Genomic DNA, 20,365 nt, shown 5'->3' with positions numbered 1-20,365 from the left:
TAAAGCACCTTAGGGGTGGAGACTTCTCTTCTGAATGATGCTGTTGTTCTCAAACTGCGTTTAACACCTGCTTTGATCTCACCTTCATCTGAGTGATGGAGGAGAGATGAACAGGACAAGGAGGAGCGATGTTTACCCCAAACCCTACATCTGTCTCTCTCTCACTCTCTCTCTCTTTGTCTGTCTGTCTTGAAGGTGTCAGATGTGAAATGTGCTCATCTCTGTGGTTATCTGACATGGCAGCTCTGTGTGTATGTGTGTGTGGTCAGACGGATTGAAATATTTCTGAAGAACAGAACCGCAGGCTTCATGATCACGGAGCTGTCCCCTTTCGCCTGTCTCTCTTCATCTCCTCTCCTATAGTTCATATACATTAAACATCTGTGACCTCTGTCAATTTTTCTTTTTGTAGGAATGTTCCAGATTCAATACAAGTTAAAATCATGTGACACTGAAGACGCTAAAAATTCAGCTTTGCATCAGAGAAATATATTTCATTTTCAAATATATTCAGATATAAAACAGTTACTTTGAATGGCAATAATATTTCACAATATTACTGTTTTTACTGTATTTTTGATCAAATAAATGCAACCTTTGTGAGCATAAGAAAAAAAATCTTGCCGACCCCAAAATTTTAAATGGCACTGAATGATTTTCTTAGAAGGTAGCTGACTATGTAGACCGTAGACAGATCACTAGGGTTGAAAACAGAGCTTAAGTGCAAGTCTTCCTCCTGATGGCTCACGTCTCTCTTTCTCTCGCTGTCTTTCACACTGTCAGGTCTCTGGTAGCTGTAGTTTTATCTGAGCGGCAGAGGGTCCATTAAAGCCCCTGGTTCAGGTGATTACAGCATTTGTAAAGGGTTTAAATGCACACAGGCGGCGTTGGGTTTCTGCCCTCGGGGACGGAAGATAAGCAGAACCCTCTGGAGATCCACCCTCCCTCTCCTCATTAACGCCACACTTCTAGATGCTTCCCCTGGTTTTGTGCTGTATCAATAGGCGGCCGGCGCTTTCTCCTGAACATAATTACAGAGCTCATGGAGTCAGCAGGGCAAGATATAGTCCTGGGAGTTTATTTACTCTCAATTTTGGGGAATCATAAAGAAAATAAGCTCCTTATTAAAAAGCCGGCTATTGTTTGGCTGAAACGGTGTAATTATGGGTTAGAGAGGTTAGACGCGCTGCCATGTCGTGGAGGAAGAAAATCTAATGGTGCTGATGAAGATCATGATGATGAGCTTTAGTTGCAGACAAATGAAACCAGTCTTCAATGTAATAATCACGTTTCACATGTAATAGTCGTATGTAATAATTTGTTGTGTATTTCGTTGTCACAGCTATTGAACTGACCTGAACCAACACTGGACTTGAGCTGAATAATAATCATTTTTAGAGCTGCATTTTTAATTTGCATTATTTCCGTCTTTATTACTGTGAAGCTGCTTTAAAATAATCTGTATTGTATAAAGTGCTATAAATAAATGCGACTTGACACTGTACTGACTGACAGGTTGATTCCCTCAGAAGCTGTTGTCTGGTGTGATAGTGTGTTTGTTGACCTGACGGTCCACTGGGGATGATCATATGTCACTGTCTTTTAGGAGTCAGTTGTTTCTTTCCATGTTTGCTTTCTTATTCCTTTGCCTCATTTTCATTGATCATCTGCTCATGTTTTTTTTGTTTTTTTTCATGAGATCTCAATACAGTTTTTACACGCAGATGTGATTTCTGCGCAAAGCTCCACCCATTTGTCACTATATTGATATTAAAGATGTGCTTTTTTTAACATGTGACCACCCACATTCACACATCCTATTCATTATTCAACAACTCAACCCATCCTGATGAACGAGAGCATGAGCTATGCCATTACAGAGGTCATTTACAAATAGACCTTTTAAAGGTACGGTAGTAAAAACGTTTAATTCTATTTGATTGCATGGCATTTTTAATTAATTTATTCACTATTTTTAATTTCATTTTAAATTAACGTGTAAAAATCAGGTTCATATGAAGATATTTTTATATTTATTACTTATGTTTATAACAGGTTTAATTCTTTATTCAACTATTATTTTTCAACTACTACTATTTTTTTTTATCTTTTAAATGATTTTTTTTTTTCAATGTTTTAATTATTTTTATGGTTTATATGATTTAGATTTGACTATATTTGTCTTCTTCCTTAGTATGTCCATTAAGTCAATTTACATATGAAAATATTATAAAATTACTTAATAAATTATGTATTAATAAATGCTTGAATAGCAATTCTACTATAATTGTATGTCTAATACTAATAATTTTTTTCATATTCTTTATTCATTCCTTTTATTCTATTTGAAGTATTAACATTATTTTTTTTGTTTTTTATGATTTACATATAGAATTCTTAGTAACATTAGCCAAGCCTATATATATATATATATATATATATATATATATATATATATATATATATATATATATATATTAAACTGTTAAATTAGTTTAAATATATTTAGATTTTTTTGTTGGATTTTTTTAAATTTTTTTATATGATTTAAATGTATGTATGTTTATGACTTTATATTTGATTTATACTTTATTATGTCAATGTAAAGCACTTTCTATTACAAATGAGGTGCTAAATAACCTTAAGGATGAAAGTGGGAAAGAGGGTTGAAAGTGGTCATGTAAAACTATATCACGAGTGTTTTTAGCACAAGAAACATTGACTAATGTTATAAATGGACTTCAGGGAAGCACAGAATATGGCCTTTTAACGTTTACCTGCTTCACTTTACTGCAGCACTAATGCTTGAAGTCATTACTGCCTGCAATAGACTTCGTTCCAGCCACATGAAACCATATGCATATTTTACACACTCGGGTCCGTGTCATAATTCTCAGTTAGAGAATCCATCTCTCTCTTTCAACAAACGATTTCCCTGCAGTAGAAAGAGGTCCAGTAATGGTGTGGACTTGAAGATCATAGCACATTCATTATTTACAGATCTTAAATCTGCAGCATTAAGAGCCCAAAGCGTTTTAAAGGATCCATGGATGTGTTTACTGGATTCTGGGCCTGAATAAATAGGCTGTTAAGATGCAGCCGTGTACTGTAGATCCGGCTCTGATTAAACAGACTTCTGACGTGTCCAGGGAATATCAAGCAATCTTTCCCTGTTAGACAGATAGTTCACATCCCTCATCTGAGAGGTTTTCTTCACCCATTTTCTTGTTTCTTTGTGGTTAAAGTGGGAGTTAGTGAGTGTTTGTTTTGCTGTCCTCTAAACCTCTAAAGGAGCTGTCTGTCTAGGCATCAAGGTTTTTAAAGGAGACCTATTACTCCCCTTTTCTCAAGATGTCATGTAAGTCTTAGGTGTCCCCAGAGTATTTCTGTGACGTTTCAACTTCCCACAGATCATTTACTATACCATGGAAGCAAAAACACACTATTTTATTTAAATGCAAATGAGCAGCTGCTCCCCACCCCTTTTTCCAGAAGAGGGCAGTGCCTTTACAGCTCTTGTCTCGGATACTCCAGCAACAACAAAACAGAAGAAACAGTATGGGGCTGTTTCCACAGAACACTTTTTTTGCGTCCCACTGTGCTGCTTTTCCATCAAACGCTTCTGTCTAGCGCTTTAACATAGAAAAGCGATGGAAATATAGTGCTGTGGAATGTAAAAACACAGAATGTGTTCATTGAAACAGCCAACAACAAAACATTTAGATTGTTTATCAAGTAGATGAGACATTCTTGTGTTTCCACTAGCTGCTCTAGCGAGGAGATAAACATGGCGGACTGTGTAAAGCTCACTCAGGGGAGGAGCTAAGCTAATAGGGCAGATTCCGTCACCAGTCGTGGGTGGGGCCTGTTACATTGTGATTTCACAATGTATAGAAAATACGAACAACTTATTTTGAGACACTGTTTATGATTTATGGGGAATATAAAAAACCCTGGACCCTGGTTCTAATCTGATCCACGGCATCTAGCACCCTTAGTAGGTAGCTGTCTTTGTAGACTATGTAGTGAGACATCTTTTGTTTGTTGAAGCATGTGTGTGTGTGTGTGTGTGTGTGTATTCCAGCCAAAACGAGTAAGCGGGTGTTGAAGTGTGTGTGTGGAGGTAGAGCTAGCATCATTTACATATAAATGAGAGTTTGCTGATCACATGTGCTATGACCCCATTCATTCTGATGGTCAGACACTCTCAGTGCGGCAGGTGCCACTGGCGCTGAAATTATACTCATGCACTCGCCCTCCAGCACCCAGCACTCATTTGTGATGCGTTTCCTGCCTGACAGGAAGTCAGGGGTGCAAAGAGCAGGTCACTGGCATTTGGCGTCTGCTGCATTATAGCTTGGCACCAATCAGTGTAACATTTAAGTGGGAAGTGTGTGTGTGTGTGTGTGTGTGTTTTCATACTTGAGTGTGTAATGTGTGCCTGTGTTTTCGTCAGAAGCACTGGTGCGTGAGAAGTTTGTCACTAGAGGAAGCTCGATGGGAGAATTTAGGGCCTATACTAAAGAACATGTAGCATTCAAATTGTATATTGAAGTGATGATATCATTGTAATATTTGCATACAGATATTGCCATTTTTCTTTCACATTTTTTTGTGCATACAGAATAGTGATTGGTCTTGTCTTCTTTGCATATATTTTCTCACCAAAATGGCAGGCTTGATGTGGACTTGCGATTTTGTATGAAAGCTTAGGACTAAAATCTGAAACTTTAACACTATTCTTTTGTTGCCTTGGAAGCACTTGTACATCTTTCGGGAAATGCAGATGTGGTTATAAAAAAAAAAAAAAAAATCAGTTTTTATTATCAGCAGATACGTGTCAGAGAAGTCTCTCCTCAGAGGCGTTCTGCTCTAGTTCTCGTCACGGGTGTAAACAGGAGTGAGTGTGAATGAGTGTAATCCTGTCCTTCCTCTCACAGACTCACCCGTCACTCTCCCCGGCTGTCGACTTCGCCCTTTCTCTCTCTCTCTCTCTCTCTCTCTCTCTCTCTCTCTCTCTCTCTCTCTCTCTCTCGATTCGACTCATCCTCTCACATCACAGCTGTCATATCTCGGGCAGAGCGACGTGAGGGGATGTAATTCTCAGTGACAGCTGTGCTGTTTAAATGCAAACACATATGCATAAGCCTGCAGCCAAAGCATGCGCACTGTCACTGGAGCCGAAGGAAACTGCGTCCATTCATCCATCCGCCATTTAACTATCTATCTATCTATCTATCTATCTATCTATCTATCTATCTATCTATCTATCTATCTATCTATCTATCTATCGGTTTGTCTGTCCATCCATCATCCATCCATCCATCCATCCATCCATCCATTTGTCTACCATTCTATCTATCTATCTATCTATCTATCTATCTATCTATCTATCTATCTATCTATCTATCTATCGGTTTGTCTGTCCGTCCATCATCCATCCATCCATCCATCCATCCATTTGTCCACCATTCTATCTATCTATCTATCTATCTATCTATCTATCTATCTATCTATCTATCTATCTATCTATCGGTTTGTCTGTCCATCCATCCCTCCATCTATCCATCCATCCATCCATCCATTTGTCCAACATTCTATTTATCTATCTATCTATCTATCTATTGGTTAGTCTGTCCATTCATCCCTCCAACCATCTATCTGTCCGTCTGTCCGTCAGTCAGTCCGTCCGTCCGTCCGTCCGTCAGTCCATCCATCCATCCATCCATCCATTCGTCCGTCCATCCATCCATCCATCCATCCATCCATCCATCCATCCATCCATTTGTCCATCCATCCATCCATTTGTCCAACATCTATCTATCTATCTATCTATCTATCTATCTATCTATCTATCTATCTATCTATCTATCTATCTGTCGGTTTGTCTGTCCATCCATCCCTCCATCTATCCATCCATCCATCCATTTGTCCATCCATCCATCCATTTGTCCAACATTCTATTTATCTATCTATCTATCTATTGGTTAGTCTGTCCATTCATCCCTCCAACCATCCATCTGTCCGTCTGTCCGTCAGTCAGTCTGTCCGTCCGTCCGTCATCCATCCATCCATCATCCATCCGTCCGTCCCTCCGTCCGTCAGTCCGTCCATCCATCCATCCATCCATCCATCCATCCATCCATCCATCCATCCATTTGTCCACCATTCTATCTATCTATCTATCTATCTATCGGTTTGTCTGTCCATTAATCCTTCCAACCATCCGTCCGTCCGTCCATCCATCCATCCATCCATCCATCCATCCATTCGTCCATCCATCCATCCATCCATCCATCCATTTGTTCACCATTCTATCTATCTATCTATCTATCTATTGGTTTGTCTGTCCATTCATCCCTCCAACCATCCATCCGTCCATCTGTCCATCAGTCAGCCTGTCTGTCCGTCCGTCATCCATCCATCCATCTCCATCCATCCATCCGTCCTTCAGTCCATCCATTCATCCATCCGTCCATCCATTCGTCTGTCCATCCATCCATCCATCCATCCATTTGTCCACCATTCTATCTATCTATCTATCTATCTATCTATTGGTTTGTCTGTCCATTCATCCCTCCAACCATCCGTCCGTCCATCCATCCATCCATCCATCCATCCATCCATTCGTCCATCCATTCGTCCATCCATCCATCCATCCATTTGTTCACCATTCTATCTATCTATCTATCTATCTATCTATCGGTTTGTCTGTCCATCCATCCCTCCATCTATCCATCCATCCATCCATTCGTCCATCCATCCATCCATTCGTCCAACATTCTATCTATCTATCTATCTATCTATCTATTGGTTTGTCTGTCCATTCATCCCTCCAACCATCCATCCGTCCATCTGTCCATCAGTCAGCCTGTCTGTCCGTCCGTCATCCATCCATCCATCTCCATCCATCCATCCGTCCTTCAGTCCATCCATTCATCCATCCGTCCATCCATTCGTCTGTCCATCCATCCATCCATCCATCCATCCATTTGTCCACCATTCTATCTATCTATCTATCTATCTATTGGTTTGTCTGTCCATTCATCCCTCCAACCATCCATCCGTCCATCTGTCCATCAGTCAGCCTGTCTGTCCGTCCGTCATCCATCCATCCATCTCCATCCATCCATCCGTCCTTCAGTCCATCCATTCATCCATCCGTCCATCCATTCGTCTGTCCATCCATCCATCCATCCATCCATTTGTCCACCATTCTATCTATCTATCTATCTATCTATCTATCCATCTGTTGGTTTGTCTGTCCATCCATCCATCCATCCATCCATCCAAATCACATGGGGTTCGACCAACATGAGGGTGAGTAAATGAAGACAGAAGAGTCATTTTGGGTGAACTATCCCTCCAGTGTTACCTTTTCATCTCTATCTTCCACAGTTTAAACACACACTCATAATATTGCATACATTCACAGCCCTGTTTGACTTGCACATGAGCCGAGGAGGAAGCTGTGCGCAGAGCAAAGGCGAATTAACACGGTGAGAGTACAAACAAGCAGATCTGCAGCGCAGCAGAAGCTCTTCCCCGGGCTATTCTCCATTCTGCTATGTAGACATTTCTCTCTGCTGAGTCTTACAGAAGTGTGAATATGAAATCTGGTGTAAAAACAGTTTTCATTGTGTAGGATCTGGCCTCCGTTCGCCTCAAACCACTATCTAGTCTCTCGTCCCTTCTCATTTCCTCTCCCCTCCTTCAATCCCATCAGTTTTCCTTGATTTTGCTCTACCTCAGTCTTGTCATGTGTGTCTTTGGCTGTCTTTTTCCCTTTCTGTCTCTCTTGAACACTTGCAGAGGAGAATTTGATTGCTTAGATGCTTTCATGCTTTCATAGCTTTTGAAGTAGCATCTTTACCTCAGATATTTCTCTTAAAATTCCTTAAAGGAACTAAAATGAGACAATTAGTTGAGTTCATATTGACATCTTTGATTGGCAGACTATAGTATATTGGCAAATCCGAGCCACTTCTGAAACTCTAGAGACAATTTTAAGCTAATTAATGTTATGTTTTTTCTAAGGAGCAACATCTGCAAAACTGTTTATTATTATCATTTTCTAGAAGAAGAAATTGAGAGATCTTAATGTTCTATCTGTATTTCTCCTATGGGCTGTCTTTCTCTTCATTAACTCTCTCATACGGTGTGTGTGACCTGGATTAGAGGAGTGTGTTGTTGTTGCCTGCAGTCACATGCAGTCATCTTCCATGTGTCTGTATACAGCCGTGTGTGTGTCTGTGTGTGTTTCTGTTGTATTGATTTTATTTTGGAGCAGAGCAGGATGTGTTTTAGCTGGGCCTTGAGGGACAAACAGAGAGACAGAGAATGAGAGAAGAAAAAATCTAGAGAGCGGCTCACTCGCCTACAGCTAGTGTTGGTGTTGATGTCAGCAGATCACATGAACATGAAAATCCACACACCTGTCTATTATTGTGATTCCAGTGCTGTCACTAGCACCAATAATGAGCTCCTGAAGCAGAAGTGCTTATATATGTACACTACCATTCAAAAGTTTGTTGTCAGTAAAAATTTTATTATTTATTTTTTTAAAGAAATTAATACTTTTATTCAGCAAGGGTCCATTAAGTTGATCAAAAGTGACAGTAAAGACATTTATAATGTTATAAAAATATCAATTTCAAATAAATGCTGTTCTTTTGAACTTTCTGTTCCTGAAGGAATTCTAAAAAAAAATGCATAATGGTTTCCACAAAAATATTATTCAGCACAACTGTTTTTAACATTGGTAATCAGAAATGTTTCTTGAGCAGCAAATCATCATATTAGAATGATTTCTGAAGGATCATGTGACACTGAAGACTGGAATAATGATGCTGAAAATTCAGCTTTGATCACAGGAATATATATATATATATATATATATATATATATATATATATATATATATATATATATATATATATATATATATTTCAATATATTCCTATAGAAAACAGTTCTTTTAATTTGTAATACTATTTCAAAATACAACTGTTATTACTCCATTTTTTAAATCAAATAAATAGGCAAATAAATTCAGCCAAAAGCAATAAAGATTCAGAGCAAAATTATGGAATCTTGTTTCCGCCACTGAATAAAAAACAAAAAAAGGTAATGTCGACTTTTTATCTCACAATTCTGACTTTTTTTCTCGGAATTGCATGATATCAGCTTGCAATTGCGGCTTAAAAAGTCCGAATTGCGAGATACAAATTTGCAATTTGCAAGTTATGAAGTCAGTGCCGGTGCCTTTTTGTGCCTTTTTTGGTGCCTTTTTGGTGCCTTTTGGTTTTTGTTCAGTGCTAACTTATAAACTTCTGATTGGTCATTGCGTTCAAGAGATCAACAGATATGTTTGTGATTGGCTACATTGCTCAACGCTGCAAAAACACATTTTAAATAGAAAGTTTTGACGCTGTGCAGAGCTCAAACACAGAAATGCACTGGATCGAATGAATGGAGTTTTACTTCCGGAACCTGGCTGTTGCACTCTATGGTCATTATTCAAAAAATCTGACCAATCAGAATCCGGAATTCCAAATTATATTATTCTACATTAACACCACTGAAATACTGTTGAGGCTTTTTGATGTTGCATTACAAACAGCTTCTTCAAGATGTCTGACTGGAGGGAGGTATAATTTGACAGGTAGGAAAGATTTGACACTTCTAATGATCAATAATGAACAAAAGTCCCTAATAAAATGTGATCAAGTGCAGTTTGGATAGTGAGCGCTCCATTCTGGAAGACTTTCAGACCCTCATGATTTCAGATTAACTCTTTTTTGTGTCAAGCCTCAATCCTTCACTAACCCACACAACAGCCTCACCTTTGCTTCCAACCATCTGCTTTAATCAATCGTGCTGTGGTGTTATCTAAATAAAGTCTTTTCACTGAGTGAGTTTGAGGTCTTGGACGTCTTTCAGTGGCCGCCGGCTCACCGAGAGCTCCTCTCACCCCGTTCAATCTGAGTTGTGGGGAGCGCAATCAATACGTCCATTAATTCTACTTAGCTGCGCTGTGCGCTACAACCAGGGGCTGGAGGCCACACAAAGGCAGGTGCGATTGAATGGCTGACCTTTTGAAGCCAAGACCCTCGCATTGATCCGCTGTATTCATGACAGTTGAGTGAGGGGGACGCAGCGCTTTGCAATGGATGGCTTAAAGTGATAGTTCACCAAAAAAATCCAAATTTGGTCTTTTTTCACTCAACCTCGTATATTTTTCCAAAAACATATTTTGACTCTTTCTTCAATTGGTAAAATGAATGGAAAACTTTACCTGATCATGGTATCCATGCAGAAGAATGATTTCTCAATGGAGTGTTGGGTTGTCCCGCCCCTGCGCCAGAATTTCATGGTAACTTTACAGCTCAAATAACAGTTTTTACTGAAGAATTCATTAACAAAAGTACAAGCTTCACATTTCTGATTTGTTTGCATTCTTGATTTTCATTGTAAATGCATTTCAGGTTTTGTGTACATGTGACAGATGGCCAGTCGTTTCTTCATCACAGCCTTCATTTCACTCTCTAAATAACAAGATAATGAATCTCACCACTGAACATCCACTTGAGTCTGTTGTACACTATGCTGTACTTAACTGTAAACCAGTATTTCCTCATATATATATATATATATATATATATATATATATATATATATATATATATATATATATATATATATATATATATATATATATATATATACAGTACAGTCCAAAAGTTTGGAACCACTAAGATTTTTTTATGTTTTTAAAAGAAGTTTCATCTGCTCACCAAGGCTACATTTATTTAATTAAAAATACAGTAAAAAACAGTAATATTGTGAAATATTATTACAATTTAAAATAACTGTTTTCTATTTAAATATATTTGACAAAGTAATTTATTCCTGTGATCAAAGCTGAATTTTCAGCATCGTTACTCCAGTCTTCAGTGTCACATGATCCTTCAGAAATCATTCTAATATGCTGATTTGCTGCTCAATAAACATTTATGATTATTTTCAATGTTGAAAACAGTTGTGTACTTTTTTTTTTCAGGATTCCTTGATGAATAGAAAGTTCAAAAGAACAGCATTTATCTGAAATACAAAGCTTCTGTAGCATTATACACTACCGTTCAAAAGTTTGGGGTCAGTAAGAATTTTTATTTTATTTTTTTTGAAAAGAAATTAAAGAAATGAATACTTTTATTCAGCAAGGATGCATTAAATCAATCAAAAGTGGCAGTAAAGACATTTATAATGTTACAAAAGATTAGATTTCAGATAAACACTGTGTTTTTGAACTTTCTATTCATCAAATAATCCTGAAAAAAAATATGGTACACAAATATTTTGTACAATTGTAAACAATAAATGTTTCTTGAGCAGCAGATCAGCATATTAGAATGATTTCTGAAGGATCATGTGACACTGAAGACTGGAGTAACGATGCTGAAAATTCAGCTTTGCATCACAGGAATAAATTACTTTGTGAAATATATTCAAATAGAAAACAGTTATTTTAAATTGTAATAATATTTCACAATATTACTGTTTTTTACTGTATTTTTAATTAAATAAATGTAGCCTTGGTGAGCAGACGAAACTTCTTTTAAAAACATTAAAAATCTTAGTGGTTCCAAACTTTTGGACTGTACTGTACTATATATATATATATACGCACACACACACACACAAAAGTGCCTGTAAGATTTTTAATGAAAGAAGTCTCTTATACTCAAAAATACAGTAAAAACTGTAATAATGTGAAATATTATTACAATGTAAAATAACTATTTTGTATTTGAATATATTTTAAAATTTAATTTATTCCTGTGATACAAAGCTGAATTTTCACCATCATTACTCCAGTTTTAAGTGTCACATGATCCTTCAGAAATCCCACATATATATATATATATATATATATATATATATATATATATATATATATATATATTTTTTTTTTTTTTTTTTTTTTTTTTTTTTTCATTCTTTGATGAGTAGAATGCATTTATTTGAAATTGAAATCTTTTATAACATTACAATTGTTTTATATATGATTTAATGCATCCTTGCCGAATAAAAGTATTAATTTCTACAGGGGAAAAAAAAAAATCGGATCCTAAACTTTTGATCTGTATTATGCCCATTCACAGTAATGCTTACCTTTTCTTCAGTTGAAATTATTGATGGAAAGCAAGACCATTTTAGTTACATGTCCACTTGCAACTAGTTAACCATAATAAAATGGTTAAATTAACCATATTCTGTAAATATGATCACTTTGAGAGTAAATTTGATCTTTTTGAGAGATTAATTGCATTGAGTAAATATTTTTTTTTTTATATATATTCAGTTTATAAGGGTTTACTTAAGTCATATATCAGTAGGCTATATTACCATGAGATACCGTAACTGTACCATCACCATGACATTACATCCTGCTGGATAACACAACCCTGTGTGAGTGTGTGTGTGTTGTCCTGAAAGTGTTAGCAGCAGTGAAATGCTAATAGGTTTTCATCCCGCTCTGGAGACATTAAAATGAGTGGTTTCCTTGCAGCCGTGAGGGGTCACCGCTCACAGGACGTCCCCCGATGATGAGCGACCCAATCCGTGACCCGCAATGCGCTCTCACCTGTGCATCCTCACACGAGAGTGTGTACATTCACGTGAAAGTGTTTGTGCTCTGATTTGTGCATGCAGACACATGTGTCTATGTGCTACATCTCATTATATAAGCGAAGGCGGGGGTTTAAGTGATGGTTGCGTCAGTGTCATCAGTAATTTGATCTATTTAGCTCATCAACTGTTCATTTACTGTCATGAATTTCTGCCCAAATGTGTTCAGCAGTCAGATTATTCCTAGTAAATTAAACTAAAAGAAATTATACTAAATGTACAGTGATTGAACACATTAAAACAGAGTGAGCTGAAAAAAAAATTTAACTAGTATAAAGTGTGTAATGTTGCTGTTTGAGTATGAAAAAGGTCTGCAAAGTTGCAAAGTCCCTCCAGCGGGAGTTATTCTCTATATCAGTGTCACTGTTTCTGAACTCCCTGAAACACCTCCATTGCAGTCTTGAGTTTTCTTCCGGGAACAAACACATCACAATATTCCTCATTTAAATAATTTAAAAGGTATATGCAAAATAAAGGGGCGGGGCCTGGTTGAGTTAGTTAGTAGTGTGTTGAAACTTGCGGTTATGGTAAGAGACGGGACATTTCCAAAACATGCTCAAAGTGCTTGACCAATAACAACACACTGCTCCAGCCGACCAATCAGAGCACATTGTGCTTTTCAGAAGGAGGGGCTTCATAGAGACAGGAACTAAACAGAGCGTTACTGACAGATTTAGAAGAGAGGAGCTGCAACAATGGAGAATATGTGAAAAAATAATGTGTTTTTTGAACATTCAAGCATGAAAACCTATATTAGAAGAGCCCAAAAACAAAATGTGTGTGTTCCTTCACTCACAGGAAAAGCATTTGTAAACAGGGATTCCGTAAAGTGGAAGTCCTGTATAAATTATGTGGTGTCTGTGTTTTTGCCCAGAATTGTGCTGCGGTCATCAGTTATACAGGGCAGCTGTAAGTACATGAGAATAAACATTACATGCGTCCAGATTTATGTATTTACTATAGCATGTGTGTGTGCAGACAGGTGGATCGTTTGTCTTTATGACAGCACTTTTATGACAGTTATTATTATAAAATGAGCACCATAAAGCATAATTGAGCACTGACAGGCGCATGCTGGTCTGTGAAAACACTGAGCCGCTTCATGTGGGAGCAGTTTGGTGGTAACAGGCTGTACATTGAAGATAATGTTACTGTAATATATATTGAGAAACGATATGAATCGAAGACGAGATGTCTGGCAGTGTGGGGTAAAAATCTGTCCCCTGTGTGATTCTGCTGTCTGTGGTTGAGACATTGCCGTCTTCGATGCTGTTTCTTTTTTGGACAGTATGTGGTTTATTGAGCATTTCTCTGAAATGTTGTTCTATTGAGGCACGATGTTTACAACAATTAAACCCTCTTCTCCCAAAAAATACCATTATATTGCAATGTTTTATTGACATATAAGAACATGTTTGTTTGAATATGGTACCATGGTATTCTTTTAAGTAAATATAGTGTAATATTATAGTTTACTGGGATCGTTTTGACAAGCGTTGTATGCGAAAAAAGCAAAGGAACAACTTTTCCGTTTTTAGCACATCGTTATTGTGTAAACGTACCTTCAGAAATATTTTGTATTCACCAGAATGCATGCATTGTAACAAAGCTCTTTAATGTGACGTTCCTAATTACGACTTCAGAAGTGGGAAGTAAGACCTTCCGACTAGTACATGTATCCTGTGTAATATATGATGCTGCTATTGACGCCACGACCTGTGATGTATGCTGCAAATGGAAAGAGAAAACGGCTCAATTTTCTCAATTCACCTCCCATTGGTGAGTGTGGCACGAAATGTATTTTGGACCCTGAGTGAAAGTATAGCAATCCTGTTTCGGGATTTAGAAAAAAATGGTTTGTGAGAATCCAACCCTTTTTGAGGTCTCCGTAGGCCTGCAGGGTTGTACTGTGTGTTGTTATTGTGTATCGCTCCTGTACGGCTCGTCTCCTAAGTGAGCGATAGGTCCCCATTAGTGCTGATGTTGACTTCCTGTCGCGGCTGTGGCCCGTCTCACCTGCTGCTTCCTGTTGCGACTCAGCCCCCTGTGTGCCGTCGCCGTGACAACTCCATACAGGAGAGTCTTTCATCACCACTGCCACAGCGATGTCGCCACGGGCAACCACACAGCTCACCTGCTCTCTGTACATCTTCATTTTTCTCACTGTACCGCTTTTGCTCGCTCCTGCTCTCCTCGCCCTCCCTTTTCTCCTTGCCAAGAATTGCTATTGCTTTTACATTGAACTAATGATGTATAATATTTTTTATACATGCATGTTCGCATAAACGTTCATTGCTTTTATTTATAATTGTTTATTTTTGTTCTTCTTTTGTTGTAATTGAAGTTTTAATGAAGTAAAAAAAAAAAATACATGTTTCTGTTTACTGAGGAAAATATGGTGTTTTCCATGGGGTTGCTATGCATTTGTTCATGTGTTTGAGGTGGTTGCCTGGGGGTTGCTATGTGGTTGGTGTTCTTAGCAGTTGCTAGGGTGTCAGTAGATCGTGGCAAGTGTTAGGTGGTTCCCAGGAAGTTGCTATGCATTTGTTCATGTGTTTGAGGGGGTTGCCAGGGGTTGCTATGCATTTGTTCATGTGTTTGAGGTGGTTGCCAGGGGGTTGCTATGCATTTGTTCATGTGTTTGAGGTGGTTGCCAGGGGGTTGCTATGTGGTTGGTGTTCTTAGCAGTTGCTAGGGTGTCAGTAGATCGTGGCAAGTGTTAGGTGGTTCCCAGGAAGTTGCTATGTATTTGTTCATGTATTTGAGGTGGTTGCCAGGGGTTGCTATGTGGTTGGTGTTCTAAGCAGTTGCTAGGGCGTCACTAGGTCATCGCTAGTGTTAGGTGGTTCCCAGGGTGTTGCTATGCATTTGTTCATATGTTTGAAGTGTTTGCCAGGGGTTGCTATGTAGTTGGTGTTCTAAGCAGTTGCTAGGGCGTCACTAGGTCATCGCTAGTGATAGGTGGTTCCCAGGGTGTTGCTATGCATTTGTTCATGTGTTTGAGGGGGTTGCCAGGGGTTGCTATGTGGTTGGTGTTCTAAGCAGTTGCTAGGGCGTCACTAGGTCATCACTAGTGTTAGGTGGTTCACAGGGTGTTGCTATGCATTTGTTCATGTGTTTGAGGGGGTTGCCAGGGGTTGCTATGTGGTTGGTGTTCTAAGCAGTTGCTAGGGCGTAACTAGGTCATCGCTAGTGTTAGGTGGTTCACAGGGTGTTGCTATGCATTATGTGGTTGGTGTTCTGAGCTGTTGCTAGGGCATCACTAGGTGGTTGCTAGAGTGTTTTGGGTGGTTGCAATGGGGATTGAATGTTGTTATTATTATTATTATCATCTTATTATCATTATTATTATCATAAAAGTTATTATGTGTATTTATTATTATTATTATTATGAGTGTTTTTAGCTCATTGCTATGTAATTGCTAAGCTGATCTAGGTAGTTAATTGCTTGTTGCTATATGGTTGATAGTTTGTTCCGGGTGGTTGCTAGGTCATTGCTAAGGTGTTTGGGATGGTTGATATGTGGTCACTAGGGTGTTGTGTGGGGTTTCTAGGGCATCACTAGATGGTCGCTAGGGGTATTTTGGGTGATTGCCACAGGGTTGCTAAGGTGTTTTAAATGTTTTATAGTACATTGCTATGCGGTTTACTTGGGGCTTCTAGGTGGTTGCTAAGGTGTTGCTAGGTGGTTACTTAGGTGTTCTCATGGTTGCTTGATAGTATATTATTGCTATAATATTCTGGTCTCTACATATATCTCAGCCCCCACTTTCATTGTAAGTTTGTGTGCTTTTTTAAATAATATATTTAATGAAGTAATTGTACATTAAAAACTAGATTTTTATATTTACTGAGGGAAATGTGGTGTTTGCCAAAGTGCCTGGTTATTTCCAGGGTGTTTCTAAGCAGTGGTTCAGGTGTTCTTACTGTGGTCTAGGTGGTTCATAGCACATTGCTGTGAGGTTGCTAGTGTGCTCTGAGTGGTTGCTAGGGCATCACTGGGGTGTTTTGGGTGGTTGCTATGGATTTACTGAGGTGTTTTGAGTGTATTATAGTGCAGTACTATGTGTTTTTCTGGGTGGTTGCTAGGGTGTTGCTGTGTGGTTGCTAGTGTGTTCTGAGTGGTTGCTAGGGCATCGCTAGGGTGTTTCAGGTGGTTGCCATGGGGTTGCTTAGGTGTTTTTAGTGTTTTATAGTGCATCACTATGTGGTTTTCTGGGTATTCTGACTGGTTGAACTGGTCAGAAATCATTCATGTCTGAAACACAAATAGTGATGGTTGAGTTAAGCACTGAAGTTTAATAATTCTATACTCTTACTCTTTTTGTCATTCAGTCTCTCTGCTTGTTTGCTTGGTTTACTATATCGTGTTCCTGGTCCGTGGCCTGTCGGCTTTGATTTTGAGGAGGTGCTGTGATTTCCTGTTGTCGAGGGGAGAGTCACGTACAGGATGCATAATGCTGTCGTGATCTGATCAGCTTTCATTCTCGCCCTTATCAGATTACAGATTTTAAAGCTGCTCCGCACAAAACATCTCAGTGTTGACTTATTAGATGTGTAAGGCTGTCTTTCTCTCCTGTCTTCCTCCTCACATCAGACACTAAACAAATGCAAATGTGCGTGTTTGGGCTTTTCTGTGCATCACAGCACACGCTTCGTATTCATGAAAGACACAATGAATTTGTGCCCCTGTGCTCGAGGAAAAAGGCATCTAACGAATTCAAAAACATCCATCTCTAAGCGTGAACCGTAATGAAGAAAAAATGCAATGAAGAGAGAGAAGTTTTGACAGAAATTAAGAAGTGAATAGTGCATGCAGAGATGGAGCGATGGAACAAAGCAGGGTTAAACAGATGGTACAGACCTCATCTGACCTCAGAAGAAATCTGATTGCTCAGAGGTTACTCTGTTTAACTGGCAATTAGGTTTCTTTAAAACTTTGTTTCTCTTAAAATTCCTTTGGACAATTCCTTTACACACCGATCAGGCATAAAAAAAAATGACCACTGACAGGTGAAATGAATAACACTTATTATCTCTTCGTCATGGCACCTGTTAGTGGGTGGGATATATTAGGCAGCAAGTGAACATTTTGGAACAGTGGTGAACCGGTGACAGGGTCATGTGTGGCCAAGGCTCATTGATGCACGTGAGGATCGAAGGCTGGTCCGTGTGATCCGATCCAACAGATGAGCTACTGTAGCTCAAATTGCTCAAGAAGTTAATGCTGGTTCTGATAGAAAGGTGTCAGAATACACAGTGCATCACAGTTTGTTGCGTATGGAGCTGCAGAGCTGCAGACCAGTCAGGGTGCTCATGCTGACCCCTGTCCACCACCGAAAGAGCCAACAGTGGGCACGTGAACATCAGAACTGGACCACGGAGCAATGGAGGAAGGTGGTCTGGTCTGATGAATCACGTTTTCTTTTACATCACGTGGATGGCCGGGTGCATTTGCGTCGCTTACCTGGGGAACACATGGCACCAGGATGCACTATGGGAAGAAGGGAAGCCAGCGGATGCAGTGTGATGCTTTGGGCAATGTTCTGCTGGGAAACATTGGGTCCTGCCATCCATGTGGATGTTACTTTGATACCACCTACCTAAGAATTGTTGCAGATCATGTACACCCTTTCATGGAAACGGTATTCCCTGGTGGCTGTGGCCTCTTTCAGCAGGATAATGCTCCTGCCTCAAAGCAAAAATGGTTTAGGAATGGATTGAGGAGCACAACAAGGAGTGTGAGGTGTTGACTTGACCTCCAAATTCCCCAGATCTCAATCCAATCGAGCATCTGTGGGATGTGTTGAACAAACAAGTCCGATCCACGGAGGCTTCACCTCACAACTTACAGGACTTAAAGGATCTGCTGCTAACATCTTGGTCCAGATACCACAGCACACCTTCAGGGGTCTAGAGGAGTCCATGCCTCGACAGGTCAGGGCTGTTTTGGCAGCAAAAAGGGGGACCAACACAATATTAGGAAGGTGGTCATAATGTTATGCCTGATTGGTGTATAAATTGCTATTAGATTTTTTTCCCCCCAAATTGTGCAGCTCTAAAAATAAAGTTTTAAAATGAAAGTGAATAGCAGCTCATGTCGTTTGATGAGAAATCTTTGAGATCATTTTAAGATCTCTGGCTTTTGATTGCAGAAAAACTTGGCATAGTTTTAGACATTATTGAGATCTTGTCCGGAAGGCTTTTCTCAGGAGAAACATCTCAGAAGCAGGAGACGTATGCAAAGTTCTCAAATCTCTTGTCTTCTGATTTCTGATCTCACATGCATCAGCAGCATCTCAGTCTAACTCAAAGCACAGCAGATGAACTGAAGTCATGATATGAGCCTGACGCTGAAATGACTCATGTAAGCGCAGGTATATGCCAGTGGCTGCAGTCTCTCACAGCCCATGGGCTTCTGGGAGTTGACGTCTCTGAGCTTCAGTGTCTCTGACAGCTGTGAATCCAGGAGCGAGACGGCACGCTCCTATCCTGCTCCTCTGGCTGTCTCTGTCTTACACCTCCACATTAACCTTTATTTCTTCCCCTCTCTCTCTCTTTCTCTCCCGCAGATGACACGGCCTATTCAGGTGAAGCCAGCTGACAGCGAGAGTCGAGGAGGTAAAGAGATTTCATTTCTATCTCACTTTATTGCTCCACACTCATTTATTTTCTCTTCCTCACTCACTGACTTTCTCTTTCGGTTGTTTTGTGCCGGTGATATTAGCTTTGACTGGAAGTGTTCTCACTCTGTTCGGGGCCCTACACATGCTATTTATTTGATTCGATTTATTTGATTGTTGGGGTTTCAGGAAACATTTGTGGGCTGAATTTGATTTCCAACAAATGTGAGTTGCACATCTTGGGTTGTTGCACTGTTTTTTTATTTTTTATTTTTTATTTTCAGGTACTCACACCATGCAAGATGCCATATCAAGTTGCAAACAGTTTCACTTTGTAACAATAATTTCACAATTATAGAGCAATCATAGGAAGCTGGTGTGGCATATTAAGCATGTTAATGTTTATGGAAGCAATATTTTTTTACTGTTGTTTCCAGCTAGCCTGCATAACTGACAACACACCTTGTGTCTAAAGATCCCTCCATCTGCAATGCAAAAATTACATTCATCTTAAAACAAATTAAATTTGCTTGAGAAGCAAAATTGAATGAGATATTAATAATTGTTTTCATCAAATTAAATAAATTGAATCATTTAATAAACATGGACAAAATTCAATAACTCATTACCATTCATATTTAGATGGCCCTGGGCCCAGGTTACTTTTGAGGTCTGGTACAAATACGACATACAAAAATAAACAGGCTGTAGGCCCATATGCATGCATGATTAATCATTAAAACATTGCAATCTCGATGATTCAATGATGCAACAATGATTCCGCTATGTCTATTAAACCTTTGAAATTATGATCACATAAACAGAAATAAACAGAAAATTGTACAAATTTTACTAAAGTGATTCTTTTCAACAAGTATTAAACTAGACATTATTAAAAAACATATTATTTTAGCTAAAGTATTTGTATCAATTCTGTGTGCCTTTTACCCTATGCTTTCTCCATGTGTGGGGTAAAAGGCTCCCCTCACCACCTCATATATTTATAAGATTATTAAACAAAATTAACAACTTTTATGATTTATTTTCACACA

The 20,365-nt window shown here is 38.8% G+C and overlaps 1 protein-coding gene across 1 annotated transcript in view; it reads left to right on the top strand.

The window, feature by feature from the left end:
• The window catches only part of LOC125251008 (CUGBP Elav-like family member 5), a 193,850-nt gene that overhangs the window by 72,317 nt on the left and 101,168 nt on the right, over positions 1-20,365 (top strand). The window contains exon 3 of the mRNA XM_048163873.1: positions 19,263-19,311. Within this exon, the coding sequence (XP_048019830.1) occupies positions 19,263-19,311 (49 nt within the window). The remainder of the gene's footprint in view (positions 1-19,262; positions 19,312-20,365) is intronic.

Source organism: Megalobrama amblycephala, linkage group LG17 (genome assembly GCF_018812025.1).
Source record: "Megalobrama amblycephala isolate DHTTF-2021 linkage group LG17, ASM1881202v1, whole genome shotgun sequence".
Lineage (NCBI taxonomy): Eukaryota > Metazoa > Chordata > Actinopteri > Cypriniformes > Xenocyprididae > Megalobrama > Megalobrama amblycephala.
Note: the sequence above shows the minus strand (reverse complement) of the source record. Positions and strands in the feature narration are given on the sequence as shown.